This window comes from Lytechinus variegatus, chromosome 1 (assembly GCF_018143015.1).
Source record: "Lytechinus variegatus isolate NC3 chromosome 1, Lvar_3.0, whole genome shotgun sequence".
Classification (NCBI taxonomy): Eukaryota; Metazoa; Echinodermata; class Echinoidea; order Temnopleuroida; family Toxopneustidae; genus Lytechinus; species Lytechinus variegatus.
In genome coordinates this window covers 26,394,847-26,417,873 of record NC_054740.1, presented here as the reverse complement: position 1 = coordinate 26,417,873, position 23,027 = coordinate 26,394,847, and the positions used below count along the sequence as shown (strand labels likewise).

General features: G+C 36.6%; 1 protein-coding gene and 1 long non-coding RNA gene across 2 annotated transcripts in view; both read left to right on the top strand.

Annotated features, from left to right (window-relative positions):
- LOC121410268 (cholecystokinin receptor type A-like) overlaps nt 1-11,217 on the top strand; it is a 37,153-nt gene extending 25,936 nt beyond the window's left edge. Inside the window, exons 4-6 of the mRNA XM_041602234.1 lie at nt 2,581-2,897; nt 3,402-3,614; nt 10,957-11,217. Of these exons, the coding sequence (XP_041458168.1) occupies nt 2,581-2,897; nt 3,402-3,614; nt 10,957-11,046 (620 nt within the window). The 3' untranslated portion in view covers nt 11,047-11,217. The remainder of the gene's footprint in view (nt 1-2,580; nt 2,898-3,401; nt 3,615-10,956) is intronic.
- Nucleotides 11,218-21,499: 10,282 nt separating this feature from the next.
- On the top strand, nt 21,500-22,796 carry LOC121406369. The gene is made up of 3 exons (XR_005968782.1): nt 21,500-21,645; nt 22,233-22,450; nt 22,752-22,796. It is a non-coding gene; the product is annotated as an uncharacterized LOC121406369 (long non-coding RNA).
- The last annotated feature ends 231 nt before the right edge of the window (nt 22,797-23,027 follow it).

Sequence of the window (23,027 nt, the reverse complement as noted above, 5' to 3'; positions counted from 1 at the left end):
GTTTCAATTATCGTAACAGTAGAAGAACTTCATTCAGATGTTTGAGGCTCGTTCCCACAATCATGACTATCATGCGATTCTTTACGCAAGCCACGATTGGCCTTTCGTAAAGAATCGCAACAAATTTTTGAACCATTAAACGATCACTACGCTTACCACGATCTGATACGATCTGATATGATCAATACGATTACTGTACGATTAAATGCGCTGTTTGAACCGTTGCACAAATCGTGAAAGTGGGAATTAAGTATTAAAGAAAATCATTGAGAGCACTCGCATCATGTCAACCTGCAATCAGGTACTTGTGAGACTGCTGCAGTATCAGAATCGAAGATGAGCAATCTTGGCATGTATCCTGTCCAATGTATGGAGCGAAAACAAAGGAAAAGCCATAAACATGGATGCCACAATGCTTCCATGAAATAAGACACCTTTAAAATTGTGAAGCTCACTGGGAGGTAAAAAAGAGTCAACATTTGTTAACTGATGGCGCCAGATACTGGACTTGAATACGTGATGGCGCAATCGAGTTGCACAGACCTAAAAAAAAGTACAATTTTGCACCATTAATGCTACATTGACAGCTACTTTGGGGTGCAGTAGGGTGCAATAGTGCACAGAATGTGGCCTTCTTTCTCGATGGTGCCACTTTACACCTTTGAAATGCATTTTCGTTTGCGTTTAGAAATGAAAATTTGCACCTTCCTAAAGATTACAACTTTTCATTTCGAAGGGGTATAAAATGTAGCTAAAATCACTCTTGAAGATGCACTAAACTTCTTAAATAAAAAGTTGTACTCAAAAGGCGCCCACAGGGTTGCTTTTGAAGGGTGTAAAATTCAACCCTTATTCTTGGGTTGCACTTATATATCGCAGATCTTTAAATGGTGCCAAATTGTACATACTGTATTTTGCACATTATAAGGGTGCACAAATTTGAGGCTTACCAGGGGCGGATCCAGCTTTCGCCATTAGGGGGGGCGAAAAATATTTTCATCAACATTTTTCTCGCTTGGCCGCTATAATTTTTTTTATTGGTTTTTCAAGGGGTAGTCCTAACTAAAGACTGAAGTTTTAAGCATATGTTAGTTATAACACGATAAGGTATCTCATATGGTCTTAATATATAATGTGAGCGCGAAGCGCAAGCTACATTCTTTGATATTTTATGTCCTTGGAACTGAAGATTCTGAGCAGTTTTTTCTAATCATGAACAAAAATTAGTATCCAACTAAAAAAATGCGAGCGCGAAGCGCGAGCCGAAAATTTATTATAATAATGTAAAAATGGACTCAATTACGACTGTTTTTAGTGATTAAAAAAGAGGATACAAGTATCACCAATTAAATAATGAGAGTGAGAAGCGTGAGCTAAAAAGAATGATATTCCGACCAGAAAACTGGACAGTACAAGCGCGTTTTTATTTAGATAAAGAACAAGCTGTGTGTCTCAAACAATTAATGTGAGTGCGAAGCATGAGCTTATTTTCTTTATATACTTACATGATAAAGGAGCATTTTGACAAATTTTGGAAAGAATTTGCAAAGAAGATAGATATCTCACAAATCAAATATGCGAGCGGGCAGAGCGAGTTGAAAATTTTGATATAACAGTTTATATAAATCAAACAAAATAATGAAAGCTTGATGTGCCAGCTAAAATATTGTTTGCAAATTGATTTTAGAACTGGATATGAAGTGCCATTTAATTTTTATATAAAGTCTATTTTCCAATTCTTCCCCTCACCTTTTTCCTGTTTCCTTTCGGGGTCGGGCCGGCCGTTAAGAGGATGTAAATTACACATGGGTATAATACCTCCTTTTTACTTTTCTTTCTGTTTTTGTAGTTTCTATCAAAATAAAGAGTACACTTTTCCTGCAGGTTGTCAAAAAATAGGGGGGCGGGGCCGGCTGGGCCCCCTCCTGGATCCGCGCCTGCTCACTACCTTTTTAATGGTGCATAATGCCTTTTTCGATATTTGTTGCATTTTAAGGCTTAAAAAGACTAAACAATTTTCTCAGCATTTTTCTACATACAGCACCTTTGCTTGGATAGGTAGCTTTATCATTTCACCATTTGAATACTTGATTTTGGTATAAGAAAAATTGTCATTACAAGAGCAAACGTGTTTTACTAAGATGGAATAAAATGCGTACCTTCACAAGGAAACCACAATGAAAATGACATTGTGGAATACAGACTCTTATTGAAAACATGGCATATAACACGAAGTGTATGCATGTAATCCCTGCGTGTGGGCGCTATAGATTCATTCCAATTAAAAGAGGAGTAAAGAAGAACTTATGGTGTGAGTGTTGGTAACCTTTAAAAAGTAGATCATCAAATCACCTCATCAGTAACCTACGCATCCACCCTCAACGAGAAAAAAAAAAGAATCCCAATTATAGTTTAAGTCGTGATACAATTGGATAGTGTTACAAGGTATTCTTTCCGGCACGGCAGGAACTAAGTATATTGAAAAATAGTAAATGAATCAATTTCAGTCGTGCCTATTATAATAACAACAATAAAAAGTTAAATAATTTCAAAATTTTCATGATAATTTCGTTCCCACAGAAAAGGAAGAAAACGGAACACCCCTCAATGACCTAAGCTCCAAGAAGAACAAAGGTCGAAGGTCATCAATAGACGACAGTAGCGCCACGGAGAGCTTCCTGCGGAAATCCCGTGGTACGGGCGCGTCTTCAAAACGAGGGGAGAGCGCTCACGCCACGCCGAGGAGTACGTCATCGAACACGGCGAAGAAACGCGTTGTTAAGATGCTCCTCGTTCTCGTCATACTCTTCTTTGTGTGCTGGACACCAACGTGGAGTATGAACATCTGGGCGACCTATGACCCCAAAACGGCCTACTCATCTGTTACAACTCTCCAGGTACGTCACGTTCTTTATCATCGATGAGGCACAGCGCGTGCGTGCGAACTGGTCAAAATAATGCCGACTTTCAATGAGGAGTCGATTTGATTTAATATATTGTAAGATAACTTGGCGAGGGATATTTTTTATCTTGCTATGTCGACTTAGTTCCGTTATCGCCATTTGAACTATATATATATTTTACATATTAAAATATGAAACTCTTCATTCCAACATTTCAACGCCCCAAAAATGTACTACAAAAGAGAATTATTCAAATCTATCCTTATGTTAATAAAAATGATCGAGAGTCTGAACAAAAACAACTGAAACTTGGCTGTTTTGGTTTGTATTGTTGTGCTAAGTACATGTAAGATGCGAGAAATAGTTGTTATTTTAGGATTTTTAGGATTTACTGTACCGCGAATGCCATTGAAAAAATTCTTAAAACATAATATCAATGGACTTTGTTTATTTCTTTTACATTTTCAATCTGATTTCTTCTTTGAATTCCCTCCTCAGATTACACTGATACGTCTACTGATGTACACTTCGGCCTGCGTGAACCCTATTGTCTATTGCTTTATGAACAAGAAATTCCGTCAGGGCTTCATCGAGGCATTTGGTTGTTGCTGCTGCTTCGTGGGCAAGAAGACAGACACCACGTCATTACCCAGCCAGACGAGCGTCAGACGGCATCCCATAACACGCCCTCATTCGACGAACTATACTAATGTATCCTCAGATTCATCTGTGTAGTATAAGTCTGTTTGTAAAAGTCTGATTGTATAATGATGACGGGTTCGCACAAGAAGGTCGGAATTGCCAATCCGAAAGTTTAGCGATTGTGAACTTCTTGTGGGGAACTACCGCTAAACTTTCGGAATGGCAATTGCGAACTTTTTATAGGAAACCCAACGATAATATTTGTAAGGAGTAAGGAGACAAAAGTAGGACTTGAATAGCCAAGATGCAAACGCATTCAGGATTGAAAAATGGGCGTTTAATCTTCTATCATGCCGGACATAACCGGACCACGTGACCTACTCCTCAAATAGGACCATGCCTAAAATTCCTAAATTATTTAGGTTGTACTCATCGGGCCTCGATTTACTAGTCTGGACAATCATCATGCTCTAGTCACACCAACTAAACTGATTCTAACATTTTCTAAACTGACCGATTTCACTTTCAAGGTAGCGGGGGAGTTGGAACTCATTCTCTTAAATCCAAACCACGTGACTTGTCTAAGATACCGGTAGCTGACAAAACCAAATCGACGTTCCCAAGGTCGGATCGATTAGACAGCTCTACGTTAAACATCTTGACCTTTTTTTTTTATAGATTATTTACCCCCACAGACCTTGATCTTCCCAGATCAATTCACTTGTGAGACAAACACCTCGACCATGCAATCTGAATTCGAATTTGAAAATACAACATGAAGACTGACATGACTAGTCTTTCTTTACCAGCTTTTTTTGATAAGTCGACGTCCACTTTCATAGTTGTCTTGGCCAGACCAAATGCACCGGACGCTTTCTAGAGGATAATGTATCTATACTCAGCGATACGGCACTTTCTTTGTCATGCAAGACAATTTGACCCTCCTCTTTCTTGTTTAAAAAAATGACCTGATGTGGGGACTCTCAGTGCCATTGGGAACACGGGATGCTAATGAATTTTAGTCATTTCCAATGACCAAATGATAAGACTGATGATTTAGGACGGAGCAATAAATATTAAAGCAGCGGGTTCTGTAATCACTGCCCTACCATCAATTTGAGTGGGAAGAAAAGGAGAGAACAAATTTTACCAGACCATTCAAATTCGTGAAATTCGGGGACTGCAGACGAGACAAAATTGCAAATCGGTCCAAAAATGGGCTTAATTAATGGGAAATTTAGAGGTTTTTGCAGTTTAACGGTGATAGTTTGAAACGAATAAAATAGATTAACAAACGAATAGCTGATTCTCACGACCGTTGATCACGTTACTTATAATCACCTTTCTTCGGCCACTTGGACTTCTAATCTACCATAACAAAGAACTGCATTTATTTGACACCGGAATCACTGAAAAACTGTATAGGCTCGCTTGGTCATTCATTTTTTTAATGGATTTTTATTTATTTTTAGGTATCAACCGCCCGTTTTCCCTATTCTTTGATATAAATAAGGGGCAAAAGTACCATAAAAACCGATTATTCTGTTAGGAAGCTCTGAAAAACGTTGACATATAGACAGACATCCCGAGCAATGAAAGGAACACCTTAACCATAAGTATGGTGATAGACACTTACACCTATTAAGCCAAGGACACCAACTGTCCCAATCAGTGTGCCTATACGCGAATACTACACCCGGACTGTAACTGGGTGCGGATGGGTCGGAAGCACCAGAGAAACAACCGATGCTAGCAGATACAGAACTTATGACAATGAAATTCGCATTGGTAGCTTACTAGGTTCGAATTCAAACTGATGTAGACACGACACCACTGCAGACCATCAAAACAGGAAGACACAGTGCTGTTAGTTACAGTATGAAACTAGTAGATTTGACTGGCAGAATATGGGAAATCAAGGTCACCATGCGTTGACATGGCCGTTGTGAAGGTTAACTTTTCTGGTCATGCCAATCAGTGTTGTCAATACTAGTGAATGCGGAGTTATCAAATTCCGTATAGACCTTGTACATGGACCATTCGATTCAGAAGGAACTGACTGTGCAAGGGAACAGTAGAATTGCCAACAAACTTGTGAAATAAATCAACGACAACTACCTACCAATGACGACATGACTGTACACATTAGAAACTTTTCTTGGACAGTCACTGATCACATACTAGCTGGTACCTTTAAAACCCCTCGAAACGTCAGTTAACATACACACTATACGCCCACAACTTTGACAGGTTAACTCAAATCGCCATTATCTATGCGATATCAGAAACCAAAAAGACTCGCCACCTTGCGATATGCACGTGTAGAACCTCGCCTCTTTTACTTCATATAATTTATTTACGAATTTAACCTCGGAATCCTCCATCTATCAATTTCAAGAGTTCAGAGCTAATAATGACCATTTCATCCAGGTACCCGATTTTGTATACTTCACGAAAATGCAAAACAGACTGCGTTATACAATTTGTTTTATATAACAAAGGGGATTTTGGAGATTACCTATATCTCAACCTCGGATCCTCGGTGTATCTTGATGGATGGAAAGACACGAAAATTTAGAATTGCTTTCCGTATTACATGATATTCATCCACGCATTGTTTCATCAAGTGAATTATCTGTGATTTTATTGGCAAGTGATGTAAGCTACCAGAAATCATTGCATCGATCTGATTGGCTGTGAGCAAATCTTGTCAGTGAAACCCAGTGACAAGATTATTTGTGAAATCCTCCCCAGAGCTGTAATGAACCTGACACTGAAATTCACAATAATCATTTATTCGGGAGTGCGATTTATATATAAAAAAATCCACTTAGAAAAAAACCGTACCAGGGATTGATCCAGTTACCATGGCAACGCAATCTACTGACGTCAAATATTACAGATGATATAAGCGGTTTATGCCACAAATGTTGGTATAAACATAATGAAATATGAACGACAGAAGGTGCATGCCTTGATACTGTAAATCTTGAAATTCCCGAATTATTTTTGACCTATTAATTAAGACGAAGAATCTGTTATAGATTCATAACAATTCTCTTGTCTCTTGAATATTTGCAGAGATCATTTTATTTTTGTCCGACGATTTGATTTTGATCTTCCAATTGATAAAGCATCGACCATACTATATGGTCGAAATTGAAGGAATTTACGGCGTTATGATTTGGAAACTAAGAGATACTGTATGAAACAGAAGACGAAATCTCTGTGTATTGAATAAAAAAACTGTTACTTTCAGACAATGCATCTTGATCTCGAAGTCTATATGTTTTTATAATTAGTTTCAATTCAGCTGATACTATAGTTTGTATTCAACAAATAAACATCATTATACGTAAGATATGGCACCGACTCAGAGGTAGCGACAATTTTCAGAGGATGATTAGGTGGTCGTTTCCGTCCAAACTTTTTCCAAACTTGGTCTCAGACAAGAAAATGATTGCATGGCCTTGGCAAAAAAGATATGCCAATCGACTAATCAAATTGACTCTGTATAGGGTTAAACTACTAAGTATACTCATTCAACATTCTGTTTGTTAGCATGAAGTTTGTTTCGGACTGGGAAGCTCTATTCGCAGACGGGACTGGGTAGCTCTATTCGCAGAAGTGACATCCTGGCAACCAAATTCAGACAGTGAGAACAATGATAGACCAATGATAAACCTTGGTAAACGTGAATGAGACTTTCATTCACAACACGCCAAAACAAAGTTTTATATACTCTCGGGTACAGACGAAAAAGAAGACGTACTGGACCACGACATGTTACTTTGTTGTTATTCTTTTAACGCAAAGAGACCTAACAGAAACGGACAAAAGACCGGCAACCGACCAGAGACTGAATTACGTGCATTTGATAAATTCCTGTTCCAAAGGCAAAAACCTTGAGAAAAATATCGATGACTCCGTAAAATGACTTTACATGTAGATTGACAGTTGGACCAATGGGAAATCAAGGATAAGACTAGTATGAAAAGATCATGTTGACAACAGCATTCATCCTGACTTTTGATATGTCTGACGATTCCCGGTTTCGTAAATTCCATGCGAACTGATGTATGACTTCTTAAGCATTTGATTTTGAGACGAACAACTTGGGGAAAGTGGTCTAAGAACTATTTGAATTCCTGACCGATCAGATGGATTTATCATTGCCGCAACAATATTGCTGTTAACGTGACTAAGGGATGCAGATTGATAGTGAGAAATAATTTCAATTCTTTTGTTCGGTCTGGAATAAATTCCCAAGGGTGAAGCTTTTTTTTCTAAAGATCAGTGAAAACAGTAAAAAAAGAACCTAATTTAATACTTCTTTAGCACACCCCCATGTTAATAGTTTCATGACATTATTGCATTCGTTTCTCAAACTAATTTTCACTATACGAGCTGATGAATTATTCAAAGACGGACTCAAAACTGCCTGAACAAGTAAGGCGCAGTATCTGTTAAGGCAATACTGACTTGGACACGGGGGATACCTTTTTCCAGGGCATCAGGCTAGTTCTTATTACGACCTGAACAATGCTACCATATCCTGTTAAACTAGTAAACTTATGACGTAAATCGTTGAAGGAAGCGTTTGTTATATGTAGACCAACGCACTATTCAAAATTTACTGAATAGATTCTACCCTTTGGCAACTGAATATGATGCGAACTTACCACAGGGATAATCCACTCGGACTGGTAAATAACGTGTTGTTTCACCAACGACTTGGTTTTTTTCCGTAGGATTTTATCCTAAAACCCTATCTGTATTCAACTGATCGTAGAGGGGTAAGCCTGTACGGACGGAGCGGACGTTTATGAGGCCCATTAAAGGGGGAGTTCACCCTGACAAAAAGTTTATTGTAAAAATAGCAGAAAAAATAATGAAAAATATTGACGAAGGTTTGAGAAAAATTCATCAAATAATTAAAAAGTTATTAGAATTTCAATTATTTGATTTGTGACGTCATATGCGAGCAGCATTCCTACATAGCGAATGGTAAAAAATCAATGAAATGTCATTTTCTCAGAAAATTAAAAATGGTTTTCATTGTACCTATTGTATATCAATAGACAAATCATTTCACACCCGATCATGAATAGAAAACACAATTAAGTCATCAGGAACCATAAAAAATTTGAAATTCATGCATTTTATATTACATAACACATGAAGCAGCTGCTCGTTTATGACGTCACAAATCCAAAACTTTGAACTCCAATAACTTTCTTATTCTTTAACGGATTTTCCTCAAACCTTCACCAATATTTTTTACTATTTTTTCTGCTATTTTTACATCAAAGTTTTCTTCAGGGTGAACTTCCCCTTTAACTAACCATTCCAGTCAGCATTTAAGTTCTCTCTCACCTCGAATCGTCCACAATGGCGGTTTAGGTAGTGGCGCTTGTAATGGGAGTCAGAGGAAAACCTCTTTCTTCACCCAGTGTCTTTGACATGACTTTTACCTTTGGACTTGCGCTGGCCCAGTAGCCACGATACCGGTAACACATTTAATAACATATGAACGTAGAATAAAAAGGTTTTTTTCTCTCTTCTACTTTTTCATGATCAGTTCCATGTTCTTTTGGAGTGACCGGCTGATAAAACATTACTAGACAAACTTGAAGATCGGGTGTGCCGTAGGGATCGTTTCATTAAACGAAAGGTTTCATTAAACAAAACAATATTAAGTGACTTTTACTATAAGCCACCGGGAATATATTGCATCTGAATGGCAGGGGGCAAATTAGTGAAAATCATTGACTAAATATTTCTATGACCCCCCCCCCATATGTCGATTAACTACATATCGTAAATGATTTTTGAAGACCCCCAAAATAAAATAAAATTTACTTAACCACCATTCCTGTAAACGGGACCATAATGTTATCGCCAATAATTATGACACATTACATGAAGTTTCTTCCACCGTAGGCGACTCATATAATGCAATACAAACAAGCCCGTCGGATATATTTGCATCTCATATTACAGGATGTCCTTTTTGAACCTTTATGTTGTAATTACGACGTAACCATGGTGACAAATAAACGGAATACCCCTACAAGTGACCGACGTTGACGTATATCCCTTTCAAGGTTTTATAAGAGGGGGTAAAAGTGCCTATTTTGTCTCTTCCATTGACTCGACTCAATGTTGTGTAAAACATGATACGAAAAAAAAACAATGAAACTAAAGTGGACAATTACAATATTTGGACTCTAAGCCCATTTACAAAGATAAAAGACATGAATTCATTCCTGAGTGCGGACTACATCGATTTCTGTTTATTTTCTTATTTTTCTCAATTATCGCATAATCGAATTGTGTATCATTCTGTACAAAGATAATATAAAGTGCATGCCTGTACATCTTTGTATTTAATATATTCAGAGAAGTTATTTACGTTTTATTGTATATAATCTTTGTACAAAATAGTCTTTATCATCGTCAAAGTAATTATATAATTTTAAATTGTTTAGAAAAGAGAGAGAAAGGGGCTAGATTTTTATCAAAAATTTCAATGTATGCATGGTTCGTGTTTGTTAATTGATGTTTAGTTTGATTAACTTTGAAAGGAGACAGTAAGAAAAAATGTGAATGCTTTTAGAGCGCCATAATTGTTAGTAAAACGATTTGTTGATGAACATATAATTTTCGCGTGACTTCAACAATAATCTTATTTATTTGTATCATTGTATTACCCATTTTATAAATTTAAGTTGATATAAGGCACCGTTGCATGCTGCACATATTATTTATGCTTACTTTCTTTTCATTTATTTGATCAACTTCTAGCGATTATTTTCCTTTCAGAAGTTTCAGATCGCCAATTTGGCTTCTGCTTTAGGAGTTGAGGAATATATATGAGCCCCGCAGTTCAAAACATTGCGATTGGTTGCAAATATATAAAAGGCCGATTCTGATTGGCTCCTGATCAGTGTTTTAAACAAAATGCCCATGCAACAATGATCTAGATTGGACGTTGTCTTTAAGGATTGGTCAAAACCAATGCGCAACGGGTCGTGATCGGGCCTTTGACCGGGTCGGAGTGATTTCTGTTTATTCTCAAATAAAATCCTATTAAAAGATACGACATATCATTATCTGAGAAAAATGTCCATGTTTTATAATTAAAAAAAACCATAAAAACCCACAAAACGGAAATGATATAAAAGGACAAAATATTATAACACAACCGAAGCGATGGCCTCAATCTTTTCTTTGTAAATTCCTTACATCTAGAAGCTTCTTGATTTTCCCTATCCTAAATTGGTAAATTTTCTTTTGTAAATTAACTATTTTCGCACCTTTAATTTTGGCCCCCAAAAGCAATTAAAAATTAGAAAAAGAGCAGTCAAACTTGTGTAAATATTACTTTCCCTGACCAATACACATACAGAGATGGCCGGGGAGATCTGCTCTACGACTAATCGTTCATTCGCAACAGTTCAACAAAATTACCACTCCGGGCCTGGTGAGGGCAGTATAACGATTTGAGTAGGATAAACATTGATCCCCAGGCGTTTGTTGATTTGTCTTTTTTTATTGCTTGAAGATATACAAGCTCACTCAGGTGATCAAAGTATCGATTAGTGACATCGATTACAATCAACCAAAACTGTAATATGAAACGCCGTGTTATTAATAGCTGAAAATCATAAGAAAAAAAAATTAATAAATAAAATGTGTAAATGAAACCCAGCTTTTGTATGGAGATCTGAAATTCTGACAGGAATATATTATCTTTGTCCATCCATTTTAACAACAGGGTGCAATGAGAATATCATGATGAAATATTGTCTGTAAAATAGATTGAAATGAATTGAATATACATGTAAAATTATATGGAACGTATATAGCAAGTTATCAAAATGTGGTTTTATAATGCCATTTTTTGGATTAACTAGGCTGTATTTTCCAACTTCTTCACACTTCGAGATAATTACAATGTATTTACTTGTACTGATGTTGAATTGTCTATAATTGGAGTTAAAGATAAATTGATTAAAATATTTGAACAAAAAACCTGAAGAAGATGATGTCACATCATATCTTATTAAACCGCAGTGTATGGTTTATGTAATTCATAAGTTTTTGCAGCTGTTCTTAGAAAATTGTGATAGCAGTGAATTTACTTGAGTCTTTTAAAAATGCGTTAGAAAGTATTTGTATAGCTGGATGTTGTCGATTGATACAAGCGAAAAGAAAAGTGTAAGGAAGAACAATCAGTCTGGCATGGGGTTGATGCTAATTCATTATTCACGCAAATTAATTTTACTCTTAAATACAATGACCTGCCTTAAATTAGTACTCGTTATGATAACGATTATAAGTGATGATGGGACTGGTTGAAAGCAGTATTTTTTATAATAATGAATGATAGACAGATATACTATTTCATCTTCAATTATATATATTTGTTATCAACCAAACATGCGTCACGTAATAGCAAATTTTCGCATCAAAACTATCATACGAAAGCTAAAATTCCATTTTTTCACTCCACTCCGCTGCAATTTGATAAACGTGTGTGTTGTTGAAAGGCAAAGAAATTTATATTCTTTTATAAGTTGATTATTTTTTATTTCAAATCTTGACCAAGTATTTAAATAACGCAAATTCGTTGACATTACACATGTTTGACTGACAAGTACGTTATAACTTACAAAAAATATTGCTCGATATTTAGTCGTTATAAAAGCGTGATTTGCAGATATCGGTTGCTTTATGAATTTATTTTCTTAAATGAAAATGTTATTGTCGAGGGAGAAAAATCTTGATTCTTTAAGCTCTTTAAGTGGATGTCTTATTAGATTAACGTGTTGAGTGTCCTAAAGCTTTTGAAGTGGAAAATGTATGGAAAGTAGTGGTTACAAGGGTGGTTCTGAAGTAAATTTTTGTCATGGTTGCGTCCTCTCAATATCGTCGAAAATCTGGCTTTTTCTTTTTTTTATACATTTCATTTTGTCACAATTCAATTTAAGCGATGATTCTAATTCACTTCATACAAAGGTGAACAAAATATGACTGCCAACAAGTGTTTGCATGAACTTGTTGAATTCACAGTAGCATTATAGATAATTTGATTAAGATCTACATTCATCTATATTTATATTTATTGAAGAAAAATTATTGTGATAAATAACAGTTAAAAGTAAGTTTAAGTTCCCATTTTCATCATACTCAATACATAGAAGACTGAGGAGCCCAAAGTACGAAGGAAAACAAGCATCTCTTTTGACAGATCAAGGCAAAAAAAGCAAATGGAAAGCTTTGTTTGGTGTTGTATGATGAAATAATGAAATTAACACTGAATAAATTAATCATCTCAGATAGAGCATGGCCAATTATTCACCAGGCACTAACTAGCTTTTCATAGTAAGGGCACATAATTACTTCAGCAGCTAAAAATGCTATACACTTGTTTTTATAATTTCGGTCAGGTTTACATACTAAAATTTGATTTTCTTGCAACGCATCCTTTCTTCTTCCTTCGTTTTTGATGTTTTTTTTTGTGACTTCATATTCCAGAGCGTGTACTTGACATGACTATGATGCTTCACTGAACGTTTTGTAATAAAAAGCTACCTATCTCAATATTGTGTTACAGTTTAGTTTTGTTGTTATACAGTGCGTATCAAAAAAAAGTTTACACTTTGAAAAAGCCCTGGGAATGAAAAAATATACAACATGTGGGTAAATTTTTCACATATAATTTTGGGTTTGGGTCTCATCTATCCAATGAAAGTAAAAGTTTTGTCAAAATGTTACACTTGAGTGAGCTCTGTCCATTTTTGTAAAGCTCGTAGAAATCTCTTTGCGCAGAAATGCTCATTTTCACGCTGTGTCAAGGGGGAAGGGCGAAATCAAACTTACCCTGCGAAACATTTCTCATACATTTCCCTTGCACTTTTAATAGTCAATTGAAATAAAACGGACACATTCAAGCATTCTGTAACAATTTTGCCACCCAAATTGAAATTTAAACACTTAGTAAGCACAACCTTTACCATTTTTGTGCCAGCTGGATCTGAGGACATAACTGAATCTGAACAAAAGTTTATATCAGACATCTCCAGCATTTTTCACGAAGTTTTTATCATTGAAAGTGGGTTTACGTTTCATTTTTTCATTTAATACTTATTTCTCCACACATTTTCCAAGCTCGATACTGATTAACAAAATGAAAATAAAGCCTAAGCCATTCCATGTAAATCACATCTCAGTGTAAAGCAAATATCGTCACGATGGCCTCGGTGTGTGGGGGAGTGGGATGGGGCGCAACGCACACTTTGAAGTGTTTGTGGGCAAGGAAACAAGTAAAAAGGTTAAAAGATATCTTTAAATCAATTTTACTAGCTAAATTCCACTTTTTCTTCATGTTTAAGTTTTACTTTTATTCGCATAACAATTTCAAAGTTCTGCGCAAATCATTTTTCACTAACTTTTCAAAAGTGGTGCTCACTCAAGTGGAAATATTTTTCGACAGTTATATCGTCATTTGCTTTAATGGATCTGTACTAATGTTAAAATGTGGAAAAATCTTCAGAATATTACGAATGTATAATTTTACAGGATTTTTTCAAAGTGTAAACTTTTTTTTGATACGCACTGTAGTATTTGGAAAACTTTAGTCAAGCGAAATGATATCCCATCATAAGCCGGACATAATTTTGTCCTATTGACACAAGTTTTTGGTGATTTTATTTATAGGTGCGAAATCGGGTTCCGAATCATTCAAATGTGGCCGTAATTTCGGTATAAGAGGAAGGCGTCCACTGTCTTAAATTATGTACCATAAAGTCAATAAAAACACAACTATTCACTTGTCATAAACTGTGTACAGATTTAAAATGTTTGGCAACATACTGTCCAGTGTCAACAATGTTGGGTAATGTATGTTGGTAAAATATATATATAAATATATATTCTGGGCAATTGTCATCCAATAGATATCGAGCAAATTTTATTACTAAATTATTAATTTCTATTACCCAACTTGGACAGATTTTAATCAATAGTTGTATGGACAATATGTTGCCCAGGGTTGATTAAAAGTTGGGGATTTTTGCTCAACCATTTTATTTGGGACAATAATGTATGACAAGTGAGGGTAGATTGAATTGAATTGGGCTGAATTTATTTCCATTGAAAACAAATAACAAGACATCAAATAATACAATGTGAAATTGACAACTGAAAACGGGAGGCTGGCGCAAGGGGTCCTCATGTAGCCTATACAGCATGACAGTAAGCTGTATGTCAGATGGATACATTAGAAATCATCGAGAATCGCGTGGGGATGCGCAGAATGGTTAAATCAAATGAAGGGAGAAAGTGGAAGAGTGTGTGGGAGGGTGCGATGTGTGTGGGGGTGTAGGGGTGGGTGCACATGCACGTGCGTAGGATTTTGAATGTGTGTTTCTGTGTGTGCCTGTTTATGTGAGGGCGGGTGGGTGGTGTCGTGGGTGTGCGTGAGGGTGACTGGGAGAGAGAAAGACAGACAGGGATAGGTAGAGGGGGGGGGAGAGGACTGTGTGTGAGAATGGAAATGGAAAAGGAGTGTGTGTAGGACAAGAATGAATAAAGAGAAAGGGGAAAATATTGCCAGGTAAAAGGGGACCATGAGAGAGAAAGAGAAAAGTTAGTGAAACCAGTATAAAGAATAATAAAAGAGGATGATGATGGTGGTGATCATGATGACGAAGAAACAGATGAAGAGGAAGGAGAAGAAGAAGAGGAAGAGGAGGAAGAAAAAGAGGAGGGAAAAAGGAAGAAGAAGAAAAATAAGAAATTGAAATTGAAAAAGGAGGGAGAGAATAAAAATCAGAAGATGAAGAAGGACAAAAAGGAGGGGGTGAATAAGAAGAAAAGAATAATAAAAGAGAAGAAAAAGGAACAGTATGAATGATAAGAAAAAGAAGAACAAAAGGGGATGAGGATGAACAAAAAGGGAAATGTGAAAGGAGGGAAGAAGATAAAGATATTTTTGAAAAGAAGGACTGCCGTTGTCATGTTAATTATGAAGATTACAAGGGCAAGAAGACAGGCTAAATGCCTATCCCCTCCCCCGCGAAAAGTAAAAAAACAACAAAATACACAGTGATCGTTTGTTTGTGTGAAGCCCCTTCTCAAGCACCGATAAGGGCTGATAATTCAGGAGAATTCTTGTCTGTAACTTATTACATGCATCCAATAGTACTAAATATGTAAAGAAAGTTTTCAAAGCCAAGGCTATTTTTGAGTGTGTGTGTGTGTGGGGGGGGTTGGGTGTGTATATTTGAATTTTGTCAGACGTGTATCAATCATATACGATCATTTACGTTTGGGACCGACCTTTAGAGTTACCATCCGAAATACTTGACCAGGGCTCGAACCTCTGCATCAAGTTGTAACTTCCCAACATTAGCTTACATTACAAGCGCACGCCACAACCACGGAATTAAAGGAAGCCACAACGCCCACTTGGATTAAAATGAAAACATCACCTATAGAGGACGCTAGATATGAAATATAACTCTGTAAAATATGCAACATGCTTACCCATCAGAAGATGACGCTCATTTCAAGAGTAGAGATTCACTTGTGTAAGATTTAAATGACCCTCGAGTATACGCTTTATAGGGGCTTTAAACAAGCTACCGTTTCATGTATGTTTATTAAATTCAGTGGAACATTGACCTACAACATTATATTAAAACATGACAAGTTTTCAAACGAAATTTACAATTAGACAACCAGTCATTGGGGATAACCCACAAAATATATTGTTCCTGCTTTTTAAAGGGTCTCCTTTTTGTAATTGTTTTTATAATTTCATAAAAACTATAAAGGCAAAATAAAGTACCGGAAATCTTGGTGGGGGGGGGGGCGCAGAGGGCAATTTTTTATCAATTTGAGAACACCATAGGACTTAATGTAATGCCTCTTAACGCACCTTCGACAAATCAGTTCTTAATAAAAAAAAATTGTTTTGATGGAATTACAGAATTTCACTCTTGTTTTCGAGTTTTGTCCAATTTGCTTTCTTATATTAAAGACTAATCATGATCCTTCTTTGCATGCTAATTAAAAAGAAAATGATCGGATTATGAGTTGTAAAATAAAATATCCGCGTTTGCAGCAATATGTTAAAGAAAATAGTAATGGAAGCACTTGCTGAAGCAGGGGAGGGGGCACAGCCGGCCCGTGCCCCCCCCCCTTTGGGAAGCAAAATTAAAATTTGTAACTTTTTTTTGCTTCTCAAATTTCCCCCCGAAAAATGTGCCCCTCCTTTTTGGGAAAATCCCGGATCCGCCCCTGCATGGAAGGTATTGTAACAAGAAAGTAAAGCCCTAAGTTTTTAACAAAACTTTACGAAATATAATCAACTGAGAGCGGGGAGAGTTTTATGTATATATAACCCCAGAAGTTATATTTTTATTGATGATGCATAATACAGTATCCTTAAGACAAAAACACATAAAATGTGTTTTCTTTTATTTTCCCCGGAGGAGCAAATCGTTATATTTTCTGTAAATATGCAATGACCTGCATCCATATTAGAAAATCCATATAAAACAGTTTCTATAACAAATTTATTGTCAACCAATCAGATTGAAGTATTTCAGTAGCTTTTAACCGTTATTTCAAATTTGTTATAGCAACTTTTATGAAACTAGAAAAATCTGCTGACTTACCATTTCATTGCATTTGAAGTTTCACTATTATATTGTGTTGTAACCCGCCAATCTCCCAAGGGATAGACAATTTGAGGTGATGACTGACTCAGAGTGAGTTTTGTGACGATGCAAAACATTCCAAATGCGCTAGGTTCTTTCCTAGTCCCAGGCACAAGAGTAGTAGATCTAGGTCTAGTCCAGAGCACTTTATCATTACTTTCCATGTTTATCTCCCAAAGTTTAACGATCATCACTACAACAGCGTGAAACATGTCATGTATTTCTTCAAATTCTTGGTTAATGTCAAATCCGAATTTTGTTGACACATCGCAGCATTATCGTAAGAGCTTAAACAGGAAACTGCATCGTTACATTTCCCCCATTTCATCTGACAGATCTCCCCATGAAATGATCAAAGAAACTTACTCAACCGTGAGACGGTTTACTAACATATTCAAATTTTATGCATACCAGTTTAACAAAGGTTGCCTCTAATAACCGGGAAGCTTGCCCGAGGTTTGCCCGACATAGCTACAACTAATGTATGCAAAGTGGATTCCAAGTATTGAAATACCATTGTTAGCTACAGGTTAATGGAATAACTCGTTACGAGGCCCCGATGGAAGAAACATCCATAAATTTGACGTCATTAGTAAACCGCGGTCCATTCAGTTGCTGTGTAGATCGAAGCATAATTGTTTCTGGAATTTGAAATCCTTTGAGTTAACAGCAAGCTTTCAGCACACCCTTCGCTACGCTATGTAGTGAAAAACGGGCTCTTTTAATGAATGTATTAGCCCACTTCTTTCAGCTCACACGACTCAGCGATGCGAATCGACTCACTGAGCAGCCTACACTGTTGTTTAAATCTCGCGCTGTGCGCGTGCGCACTCGATGCTCATCAACTTAAAAAAAATATATAAAAAAAGTTCACACCTATTTACCAATAATGCATATAGCATTTCGTTTATTTGAAAGCAGGATAAAAGAGCATTGCAGATTATAAACCTTGCTCGCGGGCATAGCTGCCGCGGCCGGGGATCGAAACCAGGACTTTTTCATGTATAGCCAGGCGCCTTAGACCACTCGGCCACGGCACCTCCAACTATGCTCGATGATGAGCGCTTTGTGTAACATCATGCATCGGTATACTAGTAAGTTTCCATCCTCGTTACGATGGTCACGTGACGGAATGTTGACCAATCACACATTATATAGTCTGATTTTGAATCACGTTTTCTTATTAGTACAGTCCATAAAAATGTTGGCACATTACGTGACGGTCGATCATGCGATGGATGAACCGTATCACCCCGTTCGTGGTTGGGTGAGCACAACTTTTCTATAGGCATTTATTTTAAAAACTAGCACTAAAATCTCGTGTTTACAATATTTTGGTGAACCGTTGTTTAAATATTGTGTTATATGAAGTGCGTCTGCTGACGATACAATGACCCAATTTTCTTTTTTATTATGAAATATTAATGTCTCGTGATTTCTATTTAGAATGAAACATCTCCTTTGTAATAAAATATTTAACACAATGATAATCTTATACATCATATCATTTTTACAGACTTGTTACAATCGAAATTTCTTACGAAAGTTTAAAGGTTCAACATGGTCAGAATTGCTCGATGCCAAATTTCCCAGGGATGATATACATAGAAAATAACGCCAAAAAAAGAACTCACTGCAGAAAGTCAAAACTATCTTCATCCAATTTCGGTGACATTGCCATTCTTCCGCTTGACTTTAATTTTCTCATCATTTCTTAAATTGTGTGGGCTACCCCTTTATAAACGCATGCTCACGCATGCATTACTTGAAGAATCGATATTATTTTTACACATCAGGGGCCCGTTTCATAAAGGTATTGCGACTGTTTAAGCTTTGCCATTATTGCAACTACCATGGTAACCTTGAATCTGATTGGCTGCTGAACCCTGTTACAATGGTAGTTGCTATTATGGCAAAGTTACAACAGTTGCAAGTCATTTATGAAACGGGCCCCAGCTTTACAAAATAAATGTATTAAAAAAACAACAAAAACACGCTTTTCAATTTGTATAGGTTTGTTTATATCAAATCTTTTTTGTCGAAAGATTCCTAAATTATACAAGTTATTAATGAAGTACAATCTTTTCTTTTATTAATAAGAAGTACAAGTCAAATAGGTTAGCGTATACTGTTAGAAAATTTATCCTTAAAAAATAAAAGAAGTTCCTGCAGCAGAGTCTCGCGAACACCTGTAATCTTACCAGATTGCGTAATCTTACATTATATCATGTAAAATGACAGGAAATTGGTATTTGTTGTATGAAATCTTACAAATTTCCTTGAATAAAACACCAACTTCCCCTTTTAAACAGAATGATTCTGTTATTGCTTTCTGCAAATTCTTGTTTTTTCTGTAAAATCAGGGTTTTTTAACAGTGTACTTTGAAGGAGCAGGGATGGAAGTCATTTATTGTCATTGAGATTGTCTATGGCGTGAACAGTATCTGGAAAACAATTGTATCTCCACCTCCAGTAATAGTGTGCATGTTTTTACTCGATTTGAAACGTTGGCTGAATAATGGATAATTTCTTATATGATCATTATCAGGGGAAGTCATCTTGGATAAAAATAAAACCAACTCTGACTATCCAAGCTTTATGAAAGATGCAATAAGAGGAGTAAATATGCTGAGATTTTCAACATACCAGGGAATTCTGGTGGAGAGGTGGGAATGAGAAGGCGACATAAAGGAGACGTCCGTTACTTCTTTAATTGGATAAATAGGATTTATATTATTTGTAGAACTAAACTCTCTTTCTCTCTTACTCTACTTCTCTTGTCTCCTTTCTTTTGTTTTCATTACACAAAACATCATCAGGGGACGGTCGCCCCCGCCCCCTGCCGCGCCCACCCCTGTAGAGCCGCCCTAGCTGGTAGTTCATAATTACCTGATGGAAATGCACTTCATCTCACTTCGTGTTTGTCAAATTAAGGATTAATACAATGAAATCAATATTTTTATACACATTCATTCTATAATTGACCGCAAATCCATTCGGTAAACATGCCAATCATATACATTAAGGTATACAGATAATCTGTGCGCTCGGCAATCATGTCGGCATGGATTGTTTAGAAATTAATGGACATCCACTCCTAATTCTGATGGTAATGGGCGATCAGTTTGATCTGTTCCCGTAAAGGTGTCGATTATTGATCAGCTTGTCGTTGTCGAAATAGAGTTAAAGTTAAACCATAACATGCACTGCTTGCCATTTAGGAGAGATGCCGTACTTTTCATAATGTATCATCTTTATTTCAAGATTTTGAGAGAGTGAATTTCTGGGTTTTTTTAATGCAGGTTTGTTTAGATTTTTTTTTTTTTTTAGATATAAATGTTTATTTTATGTCAGGATGAATGTCTTGTGGGGAGACCTTTTGCAAGAGAGGACGTTATGCACTATCACGAAACACTTTTTTGATGATCGGGTTTTAGGCAGAAGCACTCTGACTGGTAATGTTTTACTCTTAAATACTTTTGTTTATAAATGTTTATTTTTAAAGTGTTTAATCGAAGGCCATTGGCGGCGGAAGCCAACAATTTAGGGGGACCACAAAATTTGCTTGACAAGGAAGCAAGCAAGCCAAAAAAAGAAGGTTATCAGCCAAAAAATTTAGGGGGAGACGCAGGGAAAAAAATTGACCAGCAAAAAAAAAATATCAACTAAAATATTAGGGGGGATCGTCCCCACCTAAGATTTAGGGGGGACAAGTCCCCCGTCCCCCCCCCCGCCCGCTCCGCCGCCTATGTTTGAGGCTACGAAAAAAGTGAGATATATTTAGCTTTATACCGTTATCTTAAGATTTTACGAAGTCTTCAAAATTTAGAGCTCATTGCATGGATATGTGCATCAAAATGCATTGCTGCTGAGAAGAATTGATTTATCATAACTGTAGACAAAGGTTATTTTAGAGCACAATGTTAAGAAAAAAATGTATTATCTTAAAAGTAGAATTTCGTCTTAGTCTAGCATACTCTATGTCCTGCAAGAGAATTAATTATTGTACTGCCATATTAAACTGCTCATAATAAAAATATATAAGAATATGCAAATATATCATTGTGACTATTATGACTTATAAGAGATAAGGATATGTTTTGATTCCATTTTTTACGTTAGCATCCGCGAAACGCTGCTTCAATCCGTATTCGTTTTTTGTTGTTTATGTATATTTCATTCAGCATTTGTCATCGTTTCCATCTGCATGCAGAATGCCAGGCAAAATTGTGCCAGCTCGAGAACGGGGTACGGATCCCGTGTCTATAATTTCTGGACCACTACCATCGAAACAATCTTCAAATGTCACATGGACGAAGTATGATCTCAATGTCATTCCTACCAAAGAGGAAATCCATGACGTATTGGTAATACTCCATGTTCTGATTATTATTTATGATAATTACGTTAAAGGAAACCAAAATCCAAGAACAAAATCAATTTTATTGGAAAGAGTAAAATGAGAGGAACAATTTAAAACAAGTTTCATCAAAATCGGTTATGAAATAAGCAACTTATGGACGTTTAAAAAGTCTTGTTGTACTTTCTATGGGGATCCTCAATTTGGCAACCGTGCTTCAGAATGGCTGATTTTGTGGACAACTCTCCATTTGTTTTGTACACAATTTTTCATATTTTTCTCATTATCTTTCAAATTGCACCTTGCCTCCTTCTGAGCACAATGTATGTCATGGGAAAATGTAATTTTCCGTAACCGTAACAGGTTCGCTTTTAAATAGTTGAATATTGAAATTATTAGACATGTGGAGTGATGAAGAACTTACCAAAAAATAAAAAATAAATAAATCACCACCACCTCCCCCCCCTGAAAACCCCCTTTATATAGTAAGCACCTGATTTGAGATATTATTCAAATAGCCATGTCCTATATTTTTTCTTACCGATAGTGAAAACTTGGTGTCAATTTCCAAACTGAACACATTTTGAAATTTAGGTTGTTCGTCCTGGGGATCACCTTCTCAATGATGCAGACAAGAAGATGATGGTGCCGCCGATGACGGACACGACGACGATGATGCCGCCAAAGACGTTGCCGAAGACCTTCCACGACCGCGTGTCTTTGATGGGCATAATCTCGAAGACGGCTTCGGAATCGATCGGGGTGTCGGGTCTGAAGTATGCCGTGAGTGCCCGGGAACACCAAGGAAGAAGGTAAGGAGTGGGGGCAATCGCTAGAAAAAAATATATAAATATGATTGCTTTGCTTTCCTGCTTTTGAAGTATTTCAATGAAAAATAATCACATAAAAGAAAAGAAATTTTTAACATTCTTCATTCTGAACCTATTACCCGTTCACAGATGAACGTCAGTGGGGAGGGGATGCTTGAATATTTAGGCCCTGTAACAGTTTTTAGTCAACAAATATCATTACTTATTTCAATAGTGATATGTCAGGCCACCTATTGATCCATATTCTCGTCTGAATGCAAGTAAAACAATTGTCACTTTTCAGGTGGATCTGGATCGGTTTGATAGCATTTTGTCTGAGTATCGCCAGTATTCAAATAGTACAGCAAGTCTTGTACTATACATCGTATCCAAAGAGTGTCGACATCGTCATCGAACACGTCGACCAACTCGCCTTCCCTTCGGTAGCCATCTGCAATTTCAACCAATACAAGTAAGGGCCAGTCATAACGACGATTCAATATCCAGAATGAACACGATACAGCTCCCTGAACTTCCATGCTACAGTTATGCCTATGAATATGAATCCTAACCTACTAAT